The 25,161-nt window shown below is 41.4% G+C and overlaps 1 protein-coding gene across 1 annotated transcript in view; it reads left to right on the forward strand.

Moving 5' to 3' along the window:
• FHIT (fragile histidine triad diadenosine triphosphatase) overlaps positions 1-25,161 on the forward strand; it is a 543,072-nt gene that overhangs the window by 454,446 nt on the left and 63,465 nt on the right. Inside the window, exon 6 of the mRNA XM_018068744.2 lies at positions 3,936-4,004. Within this exon, the coding sequence (XP_017924233.2) occupies positions 3,936-4,004 (69 nt within the window). The remainder of the gene's footprint in view (positions 1-3,935; positions 4,005-25,161) is intronic.

Consider the following 25,161-nt stretch of genomic DNA (forward strand, 5'->3'; position numbering starts at 1 on the left):
GTGATAGTTCTCACTATGAGGAGTTTCTCAAACTGAGATTTTATTTATAATGTGGCAGCCACCAGGAAGCAGAGGGAGCTGTAGTCCCAGCCATAGAAAACTGTCAGTCTAGTAATTTCAATTTTGAACGTCCTATAAAATTCAGCTCCCGCAGCCTCCTTCCAGCTACTGCTGTTCTGGACATCCCTGGCTGGAAATCTTGTCCCCAGTATCAGAAGCATCTCGTGGGGCTCAGGCATCTTTAACTCACACGGTGTCTCCCACCTGGGGACATACTGCTGTGTCCTCATGTTGTCACACCCAGTGTCCCTGTATCCTGTGACCCCACGCGCCGTCCTCCATCAGTGCCTGGCAAGAGGAGGGAATGGAGCTAACGCTGAGCAGTGCAAGCGTGTGTCTGCATTCTTCCACCCTGGTGTGGGTGATATTGATTGGTCCATTAATGTAAATGTCTTGGCTGTTGTATGTTGCTTTTCTTGCTTATTAATCAAAATAATGCAAAACGAGGGGAAAGCAATTCTTTAGGAAAAAAATGAAATGCCATCAACAGTGATTGAATACAGCCCGCTGGAATGTGATGGGGCTGCCTGCCGCCCACCAGGCAAGAGGTTACCCACAATAATAGGGGAAAAAAAAACTGAAATGCTTTATTTTGATAATTTTGGGCAATGTTTAGATTTTTTTTTTCTGTTCAAGCACTGAAGATTTGCCTGAATCTCTTTGTTTGTTTTAAAAAAAAATGCCACCCAATATTTTGTTTGTAGTTACTGACACATTTCAGTCAATTGCAAATGTGGGGTTTTTTGGATGCTGCAGGTTTTTGTTTTGTCTGGAAAACAAAATGGAAGGAAGCAACTTTAATTTTCAGGCACCTTGAAGTTATTTTTGCTACTGCCAGCTGGGGAGACCTTCCTGTAGCCAGCAGTGGATGCAAAACACTGAGACATGTACATAACGTGAATACTCCCACTGAACCAATTCACACATTGGAAATCGAGCTGATGCTTAAGTGCCTTGGTGGATTGAGGCTTTATCAGTAACAAATAGTACTAAGGAGTAAAAATGATCAATTAAAGAACTCCTAATGAATCAAAATATCAGCCTCTCTGAGTTGGGAAGGCCAGAAGCTGAAAGGCAGATTAGAAAAGGTGTGAAATCCCCTTGTTCAGTGTTTCTCACTACCTGGTAGCCACTGCTCTGTGCTGCTTGTATTTCTTGGTAAAGCTGAAGAGAAGGAAACTACTTGAGACACTATTGCTGATCCTATTTGTTTCTATTGCACAAACAGTGGGGAGAATCCAGATATTTATTTATGTTTCATGCACAGAAGGGAGGGGGAAAAAAAAAAGGTGTCTGGAAAAAATTGTTCTCTTTTAAATTGATCATTCTTACCTCAAACCTTGCGAATATTCATTTGTTTTCTGATACAGTTGATGGATTTTGCTATGCAGCCTGGCAGTGTGTGAGAACATAATGCATGTAGTAAAGGTGACTAACCCCTGAGAATGTCCCCACTGGTGCCAAGTGGCCCATATGCTGTCATAAACACTTTTTTTTTCTTTTTTTTTTCACGCTGATCACATAAGCCCATTTTGGGTAGAAGATCACATTAGGCTCATTCATTACCTGCTGTGCTGGTCTGTGCATCTGCAGTGCAGCGTCTCTGCACTGAGCTTTGGGCTACATCCCTGAGTGTTTTCTGAGGTTCCAAATTATCATGGGTGTACAGATCTTCTCCAGGATGCATGGGTGTGCATCCTGGAACATTCTGCAACAGAGATAAAAATTACTCTTAAAGGTGACTAAACTTCTGGGGAATGTGGTTGTTGATAGCTAGTGTTAGATTTCATATGTATCATCAAGAGAAATTCCTGCAAACTGATATTTGTAGCAAAATTATCATTCCTTGTAGCAGAAAAGAAAGAAAATGACTGTCAGATGAACTGACTCTATTTTTATGAATAAATTTAAAATCTAATGAGAACCGTGTGAGAAACAGGTGTGAGACAGTAGTGAAACTTTACAGTACCACTGCAAATTTTAATCTTCACTTTTATTTTTCTTGAAAGTCCGTCCAAAAGCAAAATTTCAGGCCTAGGGCTACTGAAGACCATCTTTAAAGTTGCCTTGTGATTTTGAGCAATGCATCATGAGAGCAGTGATGTTCAGATGATACATTGCACTCATACATCACAAGAGCACTTTCGCTCTCATGATATATTAGTATAATACACTATCAGAACACTATCACTGATGTATTACTCAAAAACACGGTTTCTGACCCTCAAGAATCACCCTCATCTCTAGGCTGAATACACTGAAAGCTGTGGGTAATGATAAGAAATCACATATTTGGTTTCTAGGGTAAAGCTGAGGAAAAAAGAAAAAGTGTGGTATTCAGCATATTTCATTAACTGAGACATCCTTGTGATTTCATTTTATTCACTGAGCAGATGTTTTTGTGGACTGAAGCTAACACAATATAGGTGTGTTTGAATTTTCTTACAAATAGCCCAATAAAATCTTTTTAATTTCAAATTTCATTAAGCCATGTTTTGAGAATGTTTCAATGAGATGTAGGAATTTCAGCTGATTTCTACATCATCAAATTGAATCAGGTGCAAGCTATCTAAATTCTATGCAAACCATTTGGTGCTGTTTCTGCTGCATTCTTTTTTTTTCTTTCTTTCCCCCCTTTTTTTTTTTAAGGATTTAGGCATCATCTAAAAAGATCTGGAGATCCATAAATGTGATCTGCCACTCAGATTCTTTGTTGCCTCTCCTCATTGAGGTGTTGGGGTTTTTTTCTCTGAAGAATTATTCTTTGTTGTTGTTTTTCCTTTTCTCAAAAGAGAGTGAAAGAGAAAGGAAAAAAGGTAAAAGAATGCTTTGCAATGTAGTGGCTGAACTTACTGCAGAGAAGCAGATGGATGACTGTTTGTTTGATTTCCTAGTAGAGTTTGAGTCTTGAGGATCTTGAATTACCCTTCCTTTATGGTATAAAGAGAGTGTCAGGAAAAAAAATGGTAATAGTAATAATATAACATCAAGGTGGCAAGTCATATATTTGTGTTCCTGTCCACAGTGTTGTTTGTTTTCCCCATATCTCATCAGCACTTGTAACAAAAATACTTTGCCCTCCTTCCCATGCTGGGTAACCCAAAGCTGCCTGTGCAGCTCATAGTCCTCAGCTCTTCTGTCCCCTGAGCTGTGGCCCTGCCATCAGAAGAGGGATGCTTATGCTTCAGACTCTGAAAAACTGGACTGATAATCCTTGTGCCTTGCAGGTTTGGGGTCACCTGGTGCTCTGGAGTCCATGTCCCTGCAGGGGTGTGTCCCCAGCACGTGCTGAAGCCCCTGGGGGCTTCAGTTTGTTGTGTTCAGCCTATTTAAGCTTTTTAACCTTGTGAAAGGCTGTGCTGCACGGCCTGGGGAGTGTCCTGTTCTGTCAGCCTTTCTACCTGCATGGTGTCTGTGGTGTCCCCTGGGCTCCTCTGTCCCCCAGGCTGTGAGCACAGCCCTGAGCCCAGGCTGCCCACGCGGGCCCTCCGCCACATCCCATCCCCAGCACCCTCTTATTCTTGTCGGTTCTGAAGACACCACACGCGTCTCTCCGAGGGACATTGTCATTGCAAACCTCTGGCTAAGTACATCTCTGACTGACAACTATGAATAATTCCACAGAGCCTCTAAACTTCCTGGCGTTTCACTCTGCAGCTCATATAATACACAGAGCTGCTTTCTCGTGTTTTTCATCTTTTATATTCTCCAAAGAGTCGAGATACAGTTATGGACCAGGTTAATGTGTTTTCCTCTGAAAATAATGCTGTGGGATCCTGTCTGTGGTTACTTGTGTGTGTTGAGAATAATGCTGGCAATCCGGAAAACAAAGTCCCAAACCTGATAATCACCATTATTTTCTTTAATGTTTTCAGCATGTTCATGTCCATGTGCTTCCAAGGAGGGCCGGAGACTTCAGCAGGAATGACGATGTCTACGAGGAGGTAAGGGTTACACTTTATTTCTTCTACAGAGTTGGTTTTGCTGTTAGTAAATCACCTTAATGATCGAGGCCCTGCCGTGGGTGGAGGTAGTTAATGGGGTCTCTGGGTCTTTATTACTTGCAAAGACCTATACTGGGATTTTCTTGTGAGCTCATTCTCTGAGGAAGGATACAGTTGACACCTTTGGTACTTCAGTCTGTCACTGCACACAGAGCAAGGTGACATCTCTACAAATAGTTGTGTTCCCTTATTTTGAGGGCTCAGGGAAAAAGAATGACCACGTGGTTAGCCTGGCTGCAGAGAGTGTGTCCTACACCAGCTGCTAACCTGGGGTGCCAAACCTCCCCCTTCCAACAAGAAAAAACACAAGTGGCTTGTTATAACTCAACCACAAATTGCCTTTTGGCCTGATTTTTGTGGGGCTCTGCTCAGGTCTGGACAAATCACATTGTAGCCCCAAATATGAAAACTAAAGGGCAACTATGCATATGGGTCTGCCTGTGTGCAGATTGTATGGCAGAGCTGGGCATGTGAGCTGTTCCAGTGTGACTGAATTACTAGCTTTTGTTTAAATGAACAATTGTACTGGCATTACAAAAAGCTTTTCCCAGCTTGACAGCTGTCACAATGATTCTATGAAAAAATCTCACTATTGTTAAATTTACGGATTGTTCTTAGTGGTTTTGGTAGAATCCTCTATCTGAAACATGACATCTCCTTATCCTTCTGAAAGTAATTAATATAAACTTGTTCAGTGCTACTGCAATACTATCTGCTTGAAGGAGAATTCATGACATTTTCTGCTTTTGTATTTTTGCCTTTGTCATATATGCATGATGGCAACTCCCCACTCACAAAGAAATGGTAGCATAATTTAAAGTTTTTCAATTACTTAAATATGCAAAAATGGTGGAAAAAAGTTTATTACTGACAGTTATATCAAGTGTAGTGCCTGGGAACCCTAAGGTAAAACCTTATAATGAACCTGCTGGGCAAGGAAATCCCATGGAAATAAAGGATGGCCATCTTATCTGCTGCTATGGTTAAAGGCAGTTGAGTGAGACAACTTGAAAGTTAACACCAAAAGGGTTGTCAGGCATTGGAACAAGCTTTTCAGGGAAGTGATGGTGTCACCACCCCTGTAGGTATTTAAAGAATGTGTATTTGTGGCTCTCAAGGACAGGGGTTAGTGGTGAGCTTGGAAGTACTGGGTTAATGGTGGATTCAATGATCTTACAGGTGTTTTCCACCTAAATGATGCTATGATTCTATGATTTTTCCTTTTCACGTGTGTTAAGCAGTTTTCCATGCTGTACTAACCCACAAAATCTGTTTCTATTTTTGTCGTGTTTACAATTCCATTTGCTTCTTGTTTAACACATTTATTTCTCCCTTGTTATAGCTAAACAGAAACAGGCAAAACTCTGTTAATGAACTGCACTGTATCTTTAGTGTTGTTAAATGCAAAAGGGTGACAAATTGGTGAAAAATATTTTTTTATCTTGTCATTTTCAGTTATAGCAATTGTAGGTGTTGCTTTTAGCAGACATAGGAAGCATAAATATTTAGACACAGATGTGATAATATATCTTTTGCAGCCTCAGAGTCTAACCAGCTATTCTTGAACACCAGAGAGCTAACTTATGCTTTTGTACAGACTGTAGCTGAAGAAAGATTCCTTTTTTTTTAGGATGCCAGGGAAACAAAAACACATTTGCTGCTATAAAAAGTTTATTGTGAAGTTCCGTCACCGACTGCATTGGAGGATGGAGGGACTTAAGCAATTTGCTATGATAAATGAATAAAGCTATTCTGAAAAACGTGAAAGGGACAAATTATTAAAATAAAGCTGTCTTTGGAAAATTATTTGGAGAGGCCACCTTCCAACATTATCCCAGCATCCTTTTCCTTGTAATATGTGATGTGGAGGCTGCTCAGCCTCTCTCAAACAGTTTATGTAATTGTAAAGTGCACCCAGGCTAAATTCTGCATGTTGTGGTGCCTGGTTTAACTACTGCAGCTAAAGGCTTTACAGCTACTGGGAATAATTTTCACAGGCTCTGGGTCTCAGCTCTGGCTCCACATGTCTGTTGCAAACCCCTTTCTCTCTGTAAATGCCTTTGAGCTCTCCAAGCTCTGCAGTTGTCATCTGTATATGCTCGGCAGATTGCTGATAAATCCCATTGCTCTGAGTGTCTGACAGTGAAAGGAATGCCCAGATGTTGAGACATCAGCCCTCTCAGGAGACTTCTAGAGTTGAGACAGCTAGAAAGTACTTGCAGTCTCTTACTGTGTGCCTAATTTCTCCCAGTTGGTATTGGAGTGACCACTCATCTGATGGAAAAGGCAGAAAAAAGCATATCAGGTTAATCCCTGCTTAATCTGTTTATTGGGATCTGATATCTTCAGGCTTTTGGCTATGAAGCTCTGACACAGCCTTGTCTAGAGGAACTTTTAAGTGTAAAGAGTATAATTAAAGGTAAGGTATTCTTAGCACTTGTATTTTAATAAGGTTTCTGATAGACACAAATGCCTGCTGATTTCTGAATGTATTTTAGAATTATAGTACTGGAATATTAATTGTAGAAGGGGTAAAAGAGGAGCTGACACTTATTCCTCAGCACCATCTCTAAGGCATTCTTGGTAGAATTCATCACTTAATATTTTAGGTTTCTGTACCTCAGTGCATATGAAAGAAGTCACTGTGTGATTTTTCTAAGATACAAAGAGAATGATTAATAGTGAAAAACACATCTGCATTGAATGTTTTAGATGTATTTCCTCTGCATCTTTGCAGGGCTATTTCTTGAGAGGGTATTTCATGGGAAGTGTCAGCTATCTACCCTCTGGGCTCACTGTAGTGGAAAGCTAAAGCTATAGTTTATCAGTTCTTACATTTTTCTGCAGTTGTTTGAAGCCTCATCGTGCAAGTTTGCACATGCCAAAGTTAAATTGGTCTTACAGGGTTTCTTTTATAGAATCGGGCCCCTCATGTTTTACTGTTTCAGGGTTACTTTTCCCATCTACATCTTGAGTAGTTCTTATTCATTAATCAACTTTATTTCTTGGACAGCAAAACTTTAGCAGCTAAATATTAGGAGAACTGTTCATTAGAATAACTCTTTATACCCCTATGTTTTCTGTTTGGTTTGAAATAGATTAATATTTTACATTTATTCATCCAGGAACTTAAAAGCCTCCTCTCAAGTAATTGCTTGCTATCATGACAGCATGTAACAGTGACTGATAAGAATTTTTATGACTCAAGAACATCTTTACTGTAGAACAGGCCCCTGTGTTGTTGCAGTCAGCACAAGTACTGCAGAGTTGTTGGAGGTCATCATGTCCAAGGCATTCAAGAACATTATCCTGAAATGTCTCAGCAGTTTCAGGCATTTTTGGGCAGCCCTCATTCAGTGAGTGTTTGAAAAGTCCATAGCACAGCCTGTCCCTGGTCTCCACTGAGTGGTTAGCCATTACTGCAATATAAATAACATTCATCATCCTTTAGGTTGGCAGGTAATAGCTGTACTGGGCCAGAGAGTATGGGGCTTTCTCAGAAAGGAAGACTCAATCAAAAGTCTGCACTACTGTTATGAGTGCTGACCTCAATAAGTTAATTTCGAGGCTGACAGACTCAGATGGGCAGCCTGGTCTCTTAGTGAAACCCTGAGCAGCCCTGGCATGCAGTGGTGTGTTTTGTGGTGCTCACCCCTGTTCTTCCCCAAATCCTGTGTTTCACTTGGTGGTTGCAGCCTGCTGTAACAGATGCAGCTGCCTTGGTGATGCAAATCCGGGGCTGTGCATGCAGAGCAAAGAGTGCCCTGCCCCTCACCATCCTTGCTTTCATGCCCACCTCATCTTCTTGCCTGTCTTCAGTTCCTGGGCTAGACTGTAGAGCAGTGGAAAAGGGGAAAGCATGAAAGAGAAAGGTTAACCCAAACCCCTGGGTCTCCTTCCCCCGGCTGCCTGCCAGACCTGCATCATGGACCTCTTGTAATGAGCCTGAGTGAAACTTCCTAATATGAATTCTTCAGTAATTTAAAAGATGTTGTAAAACACAGAAGCCAGCAAAAGAATTCACTTCATGCTGTCCTCCTTCCCCTCTGGCATTCAGGCAAGCGGCGAGAGACTCACTTAGGAAGAGATATTTTGACTTAGTGATCTCACTCAGCACGTTATGTTAAATCATTTCAGCAAGAATACCTATTAGTAATCATTTCCAATTCCAGGGAGGATGAAGGAGGCATTTTGGCATATGACTCGAGAACCTGCTGGGCTGTTTCTTCAGGCTGGCAAAACAGGGGAACTGTGGTGAATTCAGAAGTTTAGTCAAACAAGCCTGAAGTTTAATTCTCCCTGAGTGGCTTTGACTGTGACGTGCCATCACTCCGACCTGCAGACAGGTTCCTGCGTGCGGCTGGGCACAGAGCCTGGCTGAGGGCTTGAAACCTGCACAGCTGTTTGGGCTGCTTCCTACTTAAAGATAAGGTATAAAATGAAAAGATAAATAAGCCCTAATCCAGGTCCTGCTAGACAAAATGGAAAGATGCCCAAAGGCTTCTGTGAGCATTGGATTGAACTATTCATGAAAATTAATGGCATGCAGAGCTAATAGGCTGTTCCTTGGCCTCGGAATTATACTGTACCTTCTGGGAACATATTGTAGCCTGATGGTAGACCAGTCTGCTGCATCTGAACTCCCTTGGGCCAGACCCTGCTCTCTTTGCACCCTGCTTGAGTAAACCCATGGAAAGGGACAGAAGCAGCACAGAATCTAAGTAGTTTTGTGGGTTCTTTTTTAAAGCTCTGGTTTTCCCAGCTACAGATTTTATTTCCCAATCTTCTTCTGATGCAGCGGCAAATAAATTCTTTCCAGTAGGCTCTGGATTTTATCCTGGTCTTGCCAATGTTGGTCTTTCTGACTGTGAGAATCAGAGGAGGTTCTGCTGGCCAAGGAGTGTGAGCTTTTCCCAGTTGCTTCCTGAGTCTTGTGATATTATAGCGACTCCAGCAGGGCAAGCCAGATTAACCATGCGTGAATGTTTCTGGCTGAGAGTATTGCTGTCAGAGCTAGAAATGTGCAAATCATTATGGTTTGGATGTGGTAGCTGAATGGACAAAAAGTCATTTTGAGTTGACCTGAAACAATTCTTTATTTTTTCCATCAAACACATTTTCTTTTTGTTTTTAGCACTATGATGTGTTTTTGGCACCATGATATGTTATCTGATTATGATTTGAAAGTCCCTGGATAATGCTGGCATGCCAGCATATTATTCCATGTCCTCAACCTACATAAGGCAAAACTGGCAGATTTGTCAGTAGGGCCCAGCAGGAATAGTGGGAGACATCTATAGTCATGTATGTCTCCCTAGATGGAGATCCCACTGTTTGTGATATTTTCTGCCTTTTCCAACCCTGTGAGGCATTTCCTAATTTGACACCTGAAATCTTTGAGATCTTCCTGTATTCTATGTGCATTGCTGCACTTATTTTAAGATAGCAGGATATCATAATCAGATCTGATTAAGAGCCATTTCATTCACTGTGGTATCTTCCATCGGATCTAGAGAAATGGAAACAACTCAGCTATAGGAATTAATTAGAAGTGGTTAGAAGTGTTCCCGTTGAGGCAGCCATCCCTCATGATCATACACATGCCCTTTACACCTAGGCTTTGTCTGGAAGGCAATGTACATTTGGCATTTTACATATCATTGAGTAGCCTCATTGCCCTCTAGTCCAGCTGTCTCTCTACATTCCATCACTGCTCCTGATGCTTCTTACCCTTTCCTCCCTCGAGGTTTCTACAATCATTTTCCTCACAGGTAAAAAATAGCTTCTAGAAATCACTTACATTTATTTATTCTATAACATAGGAGAGGCAAATTTTTGTGGCCATTACAAAGGGTCTCATGGCCCCCTCTGTAGGTTGTTTACCTTGTTTAGCTCATGGAGTATTTGCTCTGTTGTGCCCTTGATGGTAGTTCATTGGCAAGTGACTTAGTGACAAAGAGCCTCCAACAAAGCAAGAGTTGCTGATAAGAGGATTAAAGTGAACATGGTCTCTCAGGCCTGTTCACACTGTCAATCCTTGGACTTGCTTAGCTGTTCAGGAGCTTCTTGTGTATTGCCAGTCCCTAGGTAAAACTGTCTCCAGATCTCTGCTTATCCTTTGAGGCAGTGTAAGCTGAATTCCTGCTGGTGGGGAGGACATGCCCCGTTAGTATCCAAGATACTCAGCTTTTTGGAATTGATGATATGGAAAGCAGACAATCCTATCAGGGAACTGCCATTTTCCAAGGAGAGATTTTTCTTCTCTGAACTAAAATGTTGCCTTAACCTTCAAATTAAATGCTCCCTTGTGTTCTCTTTAAGGCTCAGGATATGGGAGCAGGTAGTTGGTAAGCCACAAACCAAATCACACTGAAATCTAGTGCACTGCACAACAGATGACTTCAGCAATTTGTTCCGCCGGTACCAAGAATTTGGAGAGTCCCTTCTCAACGCATAGGACTGATCTAAGTCTCAGTGATCGAATCCTCTGACCCACCTGCAGTTGTGTAAAGATCCTTTGGGTTTAGCTTGTGATCCCACAAGGATACAACTCTTTGTACCCTGTAATTTGGTCGGTTCCTTTATCTCCTGTCTTGCAAATGTGGATCACAATGTTTTGAGGGATCAGCTTTGTACAGTGGAGGTTCAAGGCCCAGGTATCTGGGAAGTGATTGTCTCAGAGGAGACACCACCTGAGCTGGGTGTTGCTGGCAGTTTTGTTGGCTCACCCAGCACTGAATCAGCAGCTTCAGTGATTCAGATGCAATGCTACCTGTTGCTTTCTACATATGGTTTTTGTAAATTAAGGTGGAGGTGTATTAGTGAAACCAAGTGTTCTTCCTTGTGAAGAAGGAAAGAAAAGTCTGATGGGATGGGTTTACCAATATCTGTAAGGTCAAGTTAATTTATTTTTTGAGTCCAAAGGGTGAAAAAACATATAGATATGAGAAATAAGCTTTCTAGATAAGTGCTTGTATTCTGGTGTTGTTTGTTTTGTGGGTGGGGAAAAAAAAGGTATGCTTTCTTTTTCCTTTATATATTTGCCCAGTTTTCCTTCTTTCTTTTTTCTTCTCTTTTTTTTTCTTCTGGGGAAATAAAAAAACCTCAGCACACACAGGCAAGTCTCCATTTTGTGCATTTAAAACAGTGATTAAACACTTCATTGCCAAAGAGAGATCAGGCCCCATTCTATACCGTTAGTGCCATGTGTTAAAAACTATTTAGTGTGCATAAAAAACAAACGTAGAAAATGATTTTAGGCTTAATACTGTGGGAGTATGCTTCCCTTTCCCTTCTCTTTCCCCCCTTTTTGAAGCATTTGCTCAATTTTTTCTTCTCCTTTGGGCCCCAGTGATGCAGGTACACAGGCCAGTTGCTGGGATGGCAAGGGCTCAGGTCTCCATGGGCAGACCTGGCGAGGGATTAAGCCCATATGATGCCAGGAGAAGGCTGGTGGTAAAATGAGTTCAGAATGAGAGAGGGCATTAGCTTTTGTTGCAATGTTTTTGCTAGGAAAGCGGTGCAAAGGGACCACAGACCTGTTCCTATACTGGGGGCAAAAAAACTTATTTCTGTTTCAGAAAGGAAATTTTAACAAACTATTGCAGCAGAATGAGAATTCAGTTTAACAGAGTGTACACGATTTGGTTTTGTTTAAATATGTTAAGCACCATTGTTTCTATTCCATGTTAAGGATTGACTTTGGTGCTAGGTTGCAGCAGTTTTCCTTAATTGCTTTAATCCTTGGCCTTAAGAAAATGAATACTTTAAATTTACACTTGTTAAGTACATTGCTAATGAAGAAAAGGCTTTAGCAATCTTTGGCAGACCTGAAACTATGTGTTAAAAAAAAAAAAAAGAGGAAGAGAAGAGAAAAAAAGGAAAAGGAAGAAGCTAATCACCAAACCATTCTGTTAATGCTTATTTTAATCATCTTGCCTGCCCTTGCTGGCAGACAGAGCCGTTGCTGCAGAGGCAGGAGGCAGCTATTGCCGTCAAATGGCGCTGATGTTGAGAACTGGGCCCAGGAGGACAATTTGACTTGTCAGTTTATATAGACATAAAGCTTCATTGTTGTGCACAGACACAACTGGCTTTTTAAAAGCCTATTTCCCTCCTGATGATGTGAGAATCTGCTCCCCTCTCTCCCACTGTTCTCCAGCCCTCCAATTTATTAGATGGTGTTTGTAACCCTGCACAGTGTTTATGTGGGGCTGGTGGGCTTTGGCAGTGCCCTGAGCAGGCCATGGTGACCATGCTGCCCAGATTTGGACCACAAGGTCTTGTCCACAAGGTCGGGAGTAAAGAGCTTTGACTCCACACTGGGTGATGCCTCTTCTCAGGGAGTTTTACTGTGCCCATATTGCTGAATTCTCCGTGGAATTCAGTGTTTTAAAACACACGAGATGCTCAAAAGAAGAGAGGAACTACGAGCGTTTCCCTGGGGGCGGGGGGAGGCAAAAATGAAACATCTCCAAAATTCAATTAATTACCAGAAATGTACGACCTGTTTTCAAACACAGCTCATGCTGCTATTTTCCACGTGCAGGAAACTTTTATCTTTCTGACAAAGAACAGTTGCAGTTAGCAAAGTGTGCTAACACCTTCTTTTGGCTGCCTGTGCCTCCCCATGCTGCAGGGAGCCACTGAAAGGGTTTCAAGTAGCGCAGTGCAGCGTTTTCCCCCAAGTTTCAGTTTTTACATTCTGCAAAATGGAGAGAGTGACAACTGGTGCCCACACTGAGCAGCAGCATTTACTGCTTCAAGGGAAAGAAAGCTTCAAAATCTCCCTTGGCTGAGTTACAACCTTATTATAGCTATCCAAGTGCAGGTATTCCAATAATCAGGAAAAGCAGGGAAGTATGGCAGCCTTTGTCCCACTTTCCCTGGAAAAGCTGCAGCATTGTGTCTGGGGCTGGCAAAGAACCCTTTCCTGCATTTAATTGCAAAAGTTGATCATGAGTTTTAGGTAGCCATATAAGCAAATCCACCTAACATTTCTATCTCCCTTTTGCTTACATAAATTACTTCAGTGTACTTCAACGTGTTTTTAGGGATTATAATTGGTGAGCAAGTGGGAAGGTATTGCAATAAATAGAATTTTAATGGAAGGCCATTTCTTAGAATTTTTTTCCTTCAGTGATCAATTTTTTCTTTGTTTTCGTAAGGAGAACTCTGTTATCATTCATTACATGAATGTCTTTGAAAGGGCAAATGCACATAACTGCCAGGTCATGTACAGCATGGGTGCTATGCAGAGTTTTCTTCAGCTGAAGGATGATTGGGAGCAGTAATTGAGATTAGCTTCCCAGGAGAAGGGATCTCTGCTCTCCTCCTGATTTTTTTTCTCAGTAAAATAGTTGCACTTAATGCATTTATGAGCAGACTGTAAGTGCTAACATACTTTCTTTCCATAGCCCTGCCATTTCTGTGGCAGCCTTACTGAAGAAATAACAATACATAAAGCTGCACAAACACTTACGGTCTTAGGTGTCTGCTACCACTGGCACTTTCAGATTTTCTATTTGAAGATAATTTCATTTCACACTTTTACATCTGAAGTGCCTGTTTTTGAAGATCTCAGAGTTAGGGGGTTTTTTGACATATGTTAATCAAGTTTCCTACTGGCTCTGTGAGTGCATTAAGTAATAATACTTGTAGGTGTGATGCAGAGAGGTGAAGGGACATTGTGAAGTTCTGGAGTGAGTCAGGGTAAGACTGCTGAGTGCAGATACATCCATGAATCCCCAAACAAGCAAAAGCGGGAAGCAGGATTGATCATCCATCTGCAATTACATGGAGTAATCCAACATGGGAAGTTCATCCTTCCCTGTAGGAAACTGTGGCCCTAAGGCAGCTGGTAGATATGCTGGGATGTGCTCCCCGGCTTTGAGCAACATTGAAAACTTGAATGACTCTAAAGAACTTTGCTTCAGGTGTTCGGGTTTTGTTTTCTTTTTCTTTTTTTCTGGAGAATAACACTGCTGGCATTTACAAAGTCAGACTGTCATCTAGTAGTGCCCTGGCTTAATTCAACTAAGACCTGTGAGCTGTAGCAGTTGCTGCTTTCTGAAGGTGGACACCTTGGGTATTTTAACAAGAGGTGACACGTTCGCTCAACTGTAGATAAGAGGGGGTCTACCTTCACTGGTGTGGTGTCTCCTTGCAAATGCTTAGGGAAAATATTGTAAGAATCAACTTATGTATGGAGTGTCCCAGATTTTTTTCTCCAGAAAGGCACATTCAGGGAGTCCTTTACCATAAGTGGATTCTCAGGTGGCTTTCTAAAAAAAAAAGATAAGCAAAACAGCCATTGACTTTCAACAAGAGTTGGATGTCTAAATAAATGCTTTGGAAATAAAGGCTTTGGGAAAACCAGCCCTTTATCCTTCTGCATTAGGTTGCACCTATATTAGGTGCAATATTGACACTCACTAGGATATTATTGGCATGTGATTTTCTCCTCTCATCTTGCACAAGGGCATGAGGCAGAATTGCCCTCTGATGCATGTGAGCAGAGGAGTTTTGGATTGATGTATCAGCACTTCGTGTTTCTGGGTCACTCTGGGGAACATGTGCAGAAGGGAAATAACAGTAGAACAAGGACAGTTCCCAGGTTAGATAATGTGCTCCATTGACATCCTTTACTTCGCCTTTAAGTGAGGTAAACATAATGAAGCTAAGAACAATCTGGTGTTTTTCCACCACTTTTAGCAACCTCTTGTCATTTTAAGCTGCTGATGTTTCTTCTCTGGTACTACCTGGTGATCCTTTTTACATGTTTATTACTGTTGCTTCTTCTCAAGAAATAAATTTGCTGAGAGTAAAGAAAGTTGCTCATTAGGGCAATGTAATTAAAGGAAAAGTAGACATCATGCCAAGTTCCATTTTCTCTACAAAGCGCCACCTTGGAGATTGCCTGAAACTCAATTACTCATTGCTATGCTTATTAGAGAGAACAATATGCTGAAATGATCCCTACTCCTAATAACCTTGTTTTCTACATGTGAATCATGTTAATACTTTTTTCTTTAGTGCCTTAATCACCATATATAAAATGGGTCTGTTTCTAGAGGGGGAATAGGGAAGGTGGGCCACATGGTGGGTGTTCTCTGAATTGCCACTCTCCATGGAGAGTTTCTTGTTTCCTGCTGGTCCACAGTCATTTTTGTGGCTTTGTTGTTCTTTTCTTCTACTTACATGAAACAGCACTTATTAACAGATTAGATCTTGATAAACAGATTTCCTCTGGTGGAATGAAAATGTTCATCATCTGCCTTGCTCTCTCCCTTTGGGGGAAGGAGTGTGCAGTATCTTCCATGTCTTGGTCTCTTCTGCCTTACCCCAAGGTTTCACCAAGACAAATAACTTCTCAAAAGAAAGCTGATATTAACACCCTAAATAACCTTGTTCCAGTAATTAGTCCAGTGCCCAAGTTTTCTCTCCAGTGTGCTATCCTGATATCTTCCCACTGTCCTCCTAACATGATGTCTTCAGCTTCTGTGAACAGGCTGTTCCTATGGCCCCAAAAACCCTGTGCACCTGCATCGAGGTGTGTAACAGAGAGCTGTAAATACCACTATTCTGTCCAAGTTTTGGAAGAGACCTGAAGCCATGAAGGAAACACGAGGCACTTCCATCCAGCCCATAACATCCAACTCTCCTTAGCTCTGTGCTCAAGCCTTACTCTCTAAATGTGGAGGAAACCTTCGCTAACTGGGCAATTCGACAGAGTTCCAGCAGAAGTGAAGGACAGAAGTCTTAATCACGATATGTCCAAAACTGCCATGGGAATGTGGGAAAATTGACTGACATTCAGGTTCTGTAGTGGCCAAGCTCATTTGAGTACCAGTAAGTTCCCCTGAAATTCTCTGTCAAAAGTGCCCCAAGCAATCATAACAAACTTCACTTTCAGTCAGATTTGTGGATGGAAGTGGCTGAATGTTGAAAATATCTGAGAGAGAGGGAAGTCATTTGTTCCTAAGAAAGAGAGCTTGACTGGCAGAACTTCACTGCCAGTGTGGAAAAGAACTGAAGAAACGTAAGGCTCTTCTCTCTTTGCTGCATGTTCCCATCCCTGGAATTGTTCAAGGCCATGTTGGATGAGGCTTGCCATGGCAGGGGTGTTGGAACTAGATGACCTTTAAGGTACCTTCCAACCTAAACTATTCTATGGTTCTATAATAGTAAGAGGAGACTGATCCAAGTATCACTAGTGTCTTATATGTCATAGGAATATACTGTTCCTAAGAAATGCTCTGTGTTTTTGTTTCAGAAGGAAATGCAGGGCTGTATAGTTAACCATTCCTACTCCTTCTTTAATGCCAGAATATTTCAGTCCTTTTATGTAGAGAGCAAGAAGACATGATTGAAAAGGAAAGTCTTACCCTTTGATGTTTATTTGTTGCATTATCCACTTTTCACGGATCTATTATTCCAGAATCCTATTGAACCATTCATTGCCAAGTGGACCTCTCCACTGCTGCCAGTAGGGAATTTCTGCCTCTAAATCACATAATTTGGCCCCTTTTACTTAACTTAGGGCCAGATTATCAAAAGTGTTGAGCACCAGCTTTCTGAAGGCTTAGCACCTCCTGCCAAGGACAGATTTTCCGAACTGCTCTACACAGAGCAGCTCCTGTTGTGACCCTTTAAGGACAGATTTGCAAAAGAACTCAGCAGTTCCCTTTCACCAAGGAGCTGAGCCCTTTCCAAAATATGTCCAGCTTTGCTTAGTGCCAGGCTGGAAGATAAGGACTTTTGAAAATATGGCTTTCAGCAAGTTCTGTGATATGGAAAAATACTAAATTACAAACATTGGGAAGGACTTGAAACAAACGCTTGAGAAGAGGCAAACCTCCACGTTTCAAGATGTGCCAGTTTTTACTGACTGATAGAAGGGCTGGAAGAAAATTTTGGATCTGAACAGGTTTTCCCATAATTGCCCACTAGGAGGTTTCCTGCACATTCCCCTGCAGCAGCTGCCAGGCAGGATGCTGGAGCAGAGCACTGCTGTGCTGAGGCAGCATGGCAATTCCTGTGTTCCCAAAAATGCATTCACTTAGCAAAATGTGATTTGCAAGCAAAGTAGCACAAAGCAGCCATTATTCTTCTACCAGTCTTTCTGGGGAAAAAAAGTGAAAAACCAACCAACCAACTATGACAACAACAACAAAAACAAACAAACAAACAAAAAGGAAAATATTGATTTGCATCTTATAAAAATGGGTTGAATTTTGCTTTTGAAATTTTAAACCCACAATTCCCCTTGCATGCTCTGCACTGTCTTGTTCTCCAGAGAGCCTTCCCTGGTGTGGCTAGCAAGAAAAATCTCTGCAGAACAATCGTGTAACCTTGGAAGTTTATGGGTTTATAGGTGAGTGTTCTTGACCTGGAAGTATTGTAGGCAGGCAACAATGGAGGATGGGATGGGGAGAAGGTGTTTCAGTGTATAAAATGCAAGTTTTTAAGCTTTAACCCTAAGCAGCACTTGAGCTCCTGGGAAAGTAGTTCTGTTAAACTTCTGTGTGTCAGTAAACTGAAGCTGCTCATCTTGCATGTGTCTGCTGGGAGGTGGGTGTTTCCCTCCCACATGGGAGCAGGCAAAGGAACACTAAAGCCTCAGTTTGGGAGCTGGCACAGCCCAATACAAAACAGCCTTTTTTTTTTTCCTGAGCTGTATAAAACACCTAGAGAGCCTTGGCACATATTACCCTCAGTCCTCTGAGACCCCTTGTGAATTTAGGATGGGCTTTTCCTTTGGTTGTCCAGCCCCACTTGCATTTGGTTTTGCTTTGACATAAAGTACTTTTTAAAATAATGAAATAGATGTAAAAGAAATAAAGCAAAGAAGGAGGAGCAGGCTTGGTAAAAGCCTTTACTGCTGTCACAGGACTGTGCAGCTTCTGTGATTATCCCTTGCCTTGTTCAGCAGTGTATAATTTAATGATTGCATCCAGGGCATGCTATTAACTTTCTTTTCTACATCTGCGACCCCAAAGCTCATTAATTCTTTTTACTATTCCCCACTTGACGTGTGTGTATGTGTATGGAGAGGGCAGTGGCTAAAGAAGTGTTATGGATTTCATATCTTTGCTTCGTCTGCCACATTATAGCAAATGACAGTTGATTAGGTCTTTCTATAGATCATTACCAATTGTTTTCTACCTTGCAGATACTGCTATTACGACAAATCTATCATATCCTAGAGATCCTATGCAGCTTGTTATTTCTGTGTGATTTATTACACTCACAGTAGAAATGTTGTTAGCGAACATTGGGGAAGCAGTGAATATATTGAGAAATATCAATGTATCCTCATGTTCTGGCTTGCAGTGACAGTCAGTGATCCATCTCACTGACACTTACCTTGTTAACATTTTGATCAGATGGCAAATTTGTCATTTTTCATGGTAACAAGTATAAGTTTGTACAAGAATTGCAGAAACATGGGGAAGATAAAGGGCCCCTCTCTTAGTTTTTCCCAGTGTGATGTAATCAGTAATCTTTCTGGAAAATGAAATAATTACTTTGTGAAAAAGCTTATCCACTAGAAATTGTGCCAGTGTTAGAAAGCTCAGATTTCTCTTCATTTGAGGATTGAAAGAGTTCTCTTTGCAGCCATTACTGACACTTTGATTAACACACCAAATCAACATGAAATGATAATATAGTATAAAAAGGTTTACAGTCAGATTTCTTCTCCTTGATTGTAGCAAGGAACACAAAGATCTCGCAAGTAAAAGTGAAGGCATTATCTCTGGGAACAACAGAGTACAAAATACTACAAACACAACGTTGCAAATTTCTTCTAATCCTCGCGGTCAAAGCTTTCTCTCAGCTCGGCTGTCGGCTCTGCAGCTCTCCCATTCCAAAGTGTGGGCATGAAAACTGTGCTCAGAGCACAAGTGGGCTACACAGGGGGAAATTACAGCCCCTAATGTAAGAGAGTCATCTCAAAGAGCCAGTGATTCATCTGCACAGCCCACAAACACATGAAAAGGGGGCAAGAGAAAGAGTAGGATGTTGCCTCTTGGCAGTTGTTTGCCATCTCTGAGTGGCTTGTCCATGCAAGGGATTGTACATGGAAGCATCAATATGAATCAAAGAACCATTTAGGTTGGAAAAGGCTTCTAAGGTGATTGAATCTAGCCATTAATCCAGCAGTGGCAAGCCCAACAGTAAATCATGTCCCTGAGTGCCACATCCACATGTCTTTATTTTAAATAACTCTAAGGATGGTGACTCAACCACTTCCCTGGTCAGCCTGTTCCAGGGCTTGACAACCCTTTCAGTGGAGAAGTTTTTCCTAATATTCAATCTAAATCAGCCTGGACAGAGGATGTGTGTATGACTCAAGCTTCAGTTCAGGAGCAAACCAGACTAAATCCAACAGAAATAGCCCTTCTTCTAGGACTTGCATGAAAGTTGCTTTCATTCAATTATTGTTTTTCAGTTTTATCCATTGAAAACTTGGCTACATTATTTCAAATATCAGTGGGGTACAAATGGCAAGTGCCAAATGTCTCAGTCAATATGATGGAAAAAAAACAGGGGCCAAACAGTTCTTCATTTTACCCTGATAGATTAAAAACGACCAGACTAGGTAAATCTTGAGAGTACTTGGGTAGGAGTTTAACTGAAATGATGCAGCTTTTCTTTCTTATCGCCACCTAAATGGCTGGGGAGATCTGATGCTCAACTGGGTTTGGTTTTATCTTGTTGATGTTTTTCTAACTTTATAGTGCAATGTCAGGATGTAAATGCTGTGAACATGTTATTGGAAAGGCTCAGATTGTATTCAGAGAACGCACACGGAAACCAAACACTGCTTCAGTTGTGTCACCTCGGTCATAACAGCATAGCTTTGAATTGTTTAATTCTTCTAATGTTATGCATAGCAATGCAATAGTTCAGGCACCAGAGAGCTGAAGCAGTGAGTCTTAGTGCTCTGCAGCGATTTGAGAAAGCACAATGTCATCTACTAGAAAGTCTAATTGTTATGATTAATATTTAGCATAGGGAAGTCTATGTGGAAGGGCACAATTTACATCCGCTTGCTGAATTGAATGAATTACTGATTTTTCATTTTCTTTTATCTTTAGCATCCTTGAACAGCAGAAAATGTATGAGTACATATTTGCTATAGCAATCTCTCGTGGAACAAGGCTGTGCCTCTTACAAAGCCACTCTGCAGGTCCCTGGCCCAAGGGAGCAGCTGGGCAGCAGCACATTTGCTGTGAGCTGAGCTGTGAGCTGAGGACCTTTACAGGGAGACATTGAGGTGCAGCTGCACCAAACTGGTGAGACCAGACCAATGCAGGAATAGGGCTGATAAAGTGATGGGAGACAGGAGGGGGACAAGGGGTGGCTGTACTTTTTAAACCAACTGTGGCAGGGCATCTTACAGATGTGTTGGGCCTGACAGCACAATCTTTCTATGTAACATTGCCACACCATAAATGCAATTGCCTGATAACTCTGGCCACTTAATAAGTTCTTCTTCTCACTGAAAACAAAGGGATTTAATTAAAAAGGAAGAAAAATACTAAATTTCCAGCAAGTATTGCTGAAGGAACTTGGGCAAAATGTTTTCTGGGAGAAAAACTAATAGTGAAAGAGGTGCAATGAGAATACACAGTGAAGTAAGTTTAAGAGAGCTGGTTGACAAGATATTGCTGCAATTTGTCTTTAAGATCACACAGAGAGCTGACAGATTTTGCTAGGTCTTGGTGACATTCATATAAAAAAGTTTCCTAAATCACCAGCTGAAATTTCGGACAGTGGTTTCTGACAAAGGGATATCGGAAAGCTTCACCTCCTGAAATTGGTGACTCATTTACCATTATCTTCATTGAACAGCTGAGATCTTCCCTTTAGGAAGAGAGATGAAAAATTATCTTCTGAATGTACCATATTGCTTTCGATTCCAGAGAGAAGAAGGGAATTAATGTTGAGGATGGTGTTGCAGTAATTAGTTTCAGATGCAAAGGGCTAAACGTAAATCCCAACAAGCAGCAAGAAGGGGATTCACCAGCAGAGCAGCTGGAGGGTGGTACTTTTTTTTTTTAGAATATGCAATCAGTGTTGTTCATCAGTGTTTTGCTTCTTAATAATTAGAGCAAGATTAAAAAAAAAAAAAGGCAAAAAATAGCAGAGCAGATTATTGCTGGGAACTCATTTATGGCTGTATCAGGAGTTAATGTTGAACTCTGAAGGTGGTTAACACTTTTGACTGAGATAGCATATGGGGGTGGTTACTGCCTGATGGTGGGAATGCAGACCACCAGCTTCTGTTCAGATTGGGAGCTGAGGGCATATGTGCTCACACAGGCTACTTGGAGTCCAATCCCATTCCTATGGAAGCCAGTGTGAAGATATATTAAGCTTGATTAGCATTAAATGGGGCTCTTGAATTAAAAATTCTCCAGTGAGTACACATAACATAGCTGAACCCTCTCTTTCCACTTTATGTAAGTGATGGAGCTCCTCCTCTTGGGCTGTTGGCATCTCTCTTTTGCTGTCATTGACACAGGAATTTGTGGCAGGAATTTTGACACAGGCCTGAGGACCCTCTTGTGCACCCTGTTTATCAGATCATGAGGTTTGCTAGTCCTTGGCAGAAGAGTGTATTATCAGACTGTATGTTATGAGCTGGCAAATTGTACCTTCTGACTCTCTTAGGAATTTTGTTAAGTCCTAAAATATAGTTTTCAATCAGCTGAACTTGTTTGGATTTGTAAGGAGCAAACCTCCAATTTCGCTTAAGGAAGGCTTCCACTGCACTTGCATTTGCAAGTTTCACTACCAAAAAAACAAGGAACACCCCCCCCCCAAACCAAACCAAACCAAACCAGCACCACTGACCCACCAAGAAAGAAGGCATTGTTTCATGAACATCCGTGGCTTCTGGTGGCTTTGGATGACTGATTGCCAGTGGGCTGGAAAACATGGCAACAGACTTGCTGGGAGGGCTTGATCCTGTGATGACCCAAAGTAGCCATTGTGTTGACTCTCAGTTTCGATGTGCATAAAGCTGAGCTGCAGTCCACTGCACCTGGGGAGGCAGAGATTAAAACCTCAGAGGCTTAAAAGAACCAGTAAGGAGGCTCCTTAGAGGGGCCTCTGCATTTGACTTTCTCTTATAAGAAATCCAGCTGGGTGCCTCTCAGTTTCTCAGTTCAGATCCATGTCTGCAGTGCTGGTGTTTTCCTCACCCTCCCACCTTGAGGGTGTGTACAAGATAAAAAGGAGAGTGAGCTGGAGGCTCCAGCAGGGCAGACCTGCTGGCTTGGTCAGCCACGACACAGTTCCTTGAATTCAGTTCTCAGTGCTGGGGTCCCTGGGTGACAGCACTCCCTCTCTGCTTTGGCTACTTAAACATTTATTTCACAGTAAAGGCTGATTTCATTGAATCTTGACTATGTTAGGAATACTGTTACCTCCTTTTTAATTTATTTGTTTTACCAAGAATTGAAAGATAAATATCACTGAAGTACAGAACTGTAAGTTGCTAGATTTCTGTGATTTCTCCTCCTTCACACGTCCTGAGCCTTATTCATAGATACCTGACAAGGAAGCAACAGCAGGTGTTAAAACAGTACATCTTGCCAACAGTAAGATAGGCCATCATCAAAGCAATGATTTTGTATGGGTGTTTTTATTTTTTATTTCTGGCATCCAGTATCAGTAGGGAGGGTTTAATCTGAAACAGGAAAAGCCTGAGCAGGGTCTCTGAAAGCCAGAGTTTTACCCAGGTGAGTCAGGAGAACTCTGAACTCAAATGAGGTTATAGACAAATACTGAGTTTTGCTCACTGCAAGCTTGACAGCCCACTTAGTGCAGTTCATGGCCCTTGCTAATGGATGGTAATGTCCTGTACCTCTCATAGCCATGACTTTAGTTTTTAATGGATTTGAGGTTGCTGTGGCTGAGAAGTCCATGCATTGACTTCTCGCTAGTAGTGCTTAACATTTCTATGAAACTTAGTTGTGTTTCTTTATTTCTTTGTTATGGGAACATTACAGTCGTGGCACTGCTGAAATGAGGATGTAATGCCTTCCCCCCACCAATATTCTGCTCTTGAGAAAACTGCGTGGGAGAGATGGACTTACTTTGTGGTGGGCATGAAACATATAACTTTGTCAGGAGTCACAAAGAGCTACTTTGTAGAACTACTGTGGGTTTTATGTTTGCTTTTTTGCTTTCTGGTGGGCTGGCCACTCAGTAGCATGAGCTGAGTGTTTGCCCATGTGTGTGTGGTATTATTTGTCTGCAAATGCCAGATTGTCTTGTCAGGAAATCAAACCCTCACAATGTATTTTCATTGCCAAGAATTGTGTAAAGTTCTTTTTGCTTTGTTTGTTGCTTTGGTTGGTTCGGGGTTTTTCTGTTGGGTTCGATTTTTTTTTTTTTTTTACTCAGAATAGGAGGTCTACTATCTTTGCTTTGCCAGGATCTCTTGCTTTCATTTCTGCCCTGGCAGGGCCAGCCTGACTTCGTTTTACCAGAAGTCTGATAGTGCTTTCTTATTGCAGAGCTGTTATCTAAGTGTTTTTCACAGCAGGTGGGGAACTCTGGTGGATCTCAGGTGCCCGGTGCATAAACTGTGTCTGTGGGTACCACACGGAACCTGAGCATTGCAGGTCCTTCCAGGTAAAACTTCAACTTAGTTTAGACACCAATTTAAGCAGGTATTTGCTTACTGTGGAAATACACAGATTTGTCCCACTAGAAATTATTTCTTTGACTTGTTTGAGACTGTTTATTCCACTAAGATTTTCATTTGGGATTTGGTGCTTGCTCCTTTGGTGTGGTGGCCTTTGGTTGCCATTCTAGTGTGCTACAAAGAGAAGTAAATCTTCTCTGCCACCATTTTTCAAAATATTTACCACTAGAAGATAGTACTCCATTTTTAAAAAAAGGTGTGGGCTTTGCATGTCACATTGAATTCAACGCATATGCAGTGCGTGCAGTGGAAAATAAGGGGTTAAGTTAGAGATGTTCGCTCTTGCTGCAATTACTGGGATAGCTGCCTGCATACCAAATGAATAGCCCCAATTGGAAAGATTTTAAATAGACTGGACTAGATACATGAGGAAAAAAAAAAGATGAACTGATGGGAACATTTTGTCAGGATGATGGACTGAAAATACAGCAGGTATTTTCTGTCTTTTAGTGTATAAGGCTGTGTAATGCAGTTGGGCTCTCCCACCTGAGGGACATTCATGCCAGTTGGCACAAGGCTCCCCTCTGGCTTGGCATAGCTGTCTTTCTGGGCCAGCCCTGCTGAAGGAATGTGATTTGCTATGAAAAATGTGTTGATCGGGCTTGATTTTGTGCCACCAGGCAGATTAGTGAATTGCCTTGTCTGCCTCCCATTGCTTTCTTCCAGCCAGCAACATCTAAGCCTTTATGATTTTGCAGGTCTTCATTAAAAATAGCTGTTTCTATATCTGATTACTGAGCCCCATCTGGGGAGAAATGAGCCTTTCATCTGTGTATTATGAGGCCATATCCAAGCACTTTGATTCCATAACAGAGTAAAACCAGACAAACTTTCTGTACAACTGCTTTTCCAGCTCATCTCCAAGTTCTCTATGAGCCCTGTCCTGTCCCCAGCACATAATGTCTGGTGTTACAGCATTATTTTTGTTTTAATTGCTCTTTCACTGCTAAATGCAATTTTTGTAATTGGTTACATAACTCCAGGGTTTTATTTTAAATTAATCTAACTTTGCAATCATTCTACATATGTTGCTTTTAACATTTGCCTATTATTTGGATTAATTCCACTAATTTATCACCACTGTTTAGATATGCATTGTTTTTATAACCCTTGCAACTGAATTAGAGCACACTTGTTGGGCTGAAGGCAAAGTTCACTTCACTAAATCAAGCAGGTTTCTTTTCCCTCTCTGTTCCTATATATTTACTCAGGTTTTTTTGTGTGTGCTCTGGTAGTTGGCTGTAGAAACGGCAAACATTCCGGTAAATAAATTCAAATTATCTTGATCATAGAGTAAATGTAATGGGTAATGCTGGGATTTTTTTTTTTTTAATTCTAAAATATTCCTCAATATTTAAACACCTACTTAGC

The sequence above is a fragment of the Manacus vitellinus genome, unplaced genomic scaffold (assembly GCF_001715985.3).
Source record: "Manacus vitellinus isolate BGI_N305 unplaced genomic scaffold, ASM171598v3 scaffold_14_pilon, whole genome shotgun sequence".
NCBI lineage: Eukaryota > Metazoa > Chordata > Aves > Passeriformes > Pipridae > Manacus > Manacus vitellinus.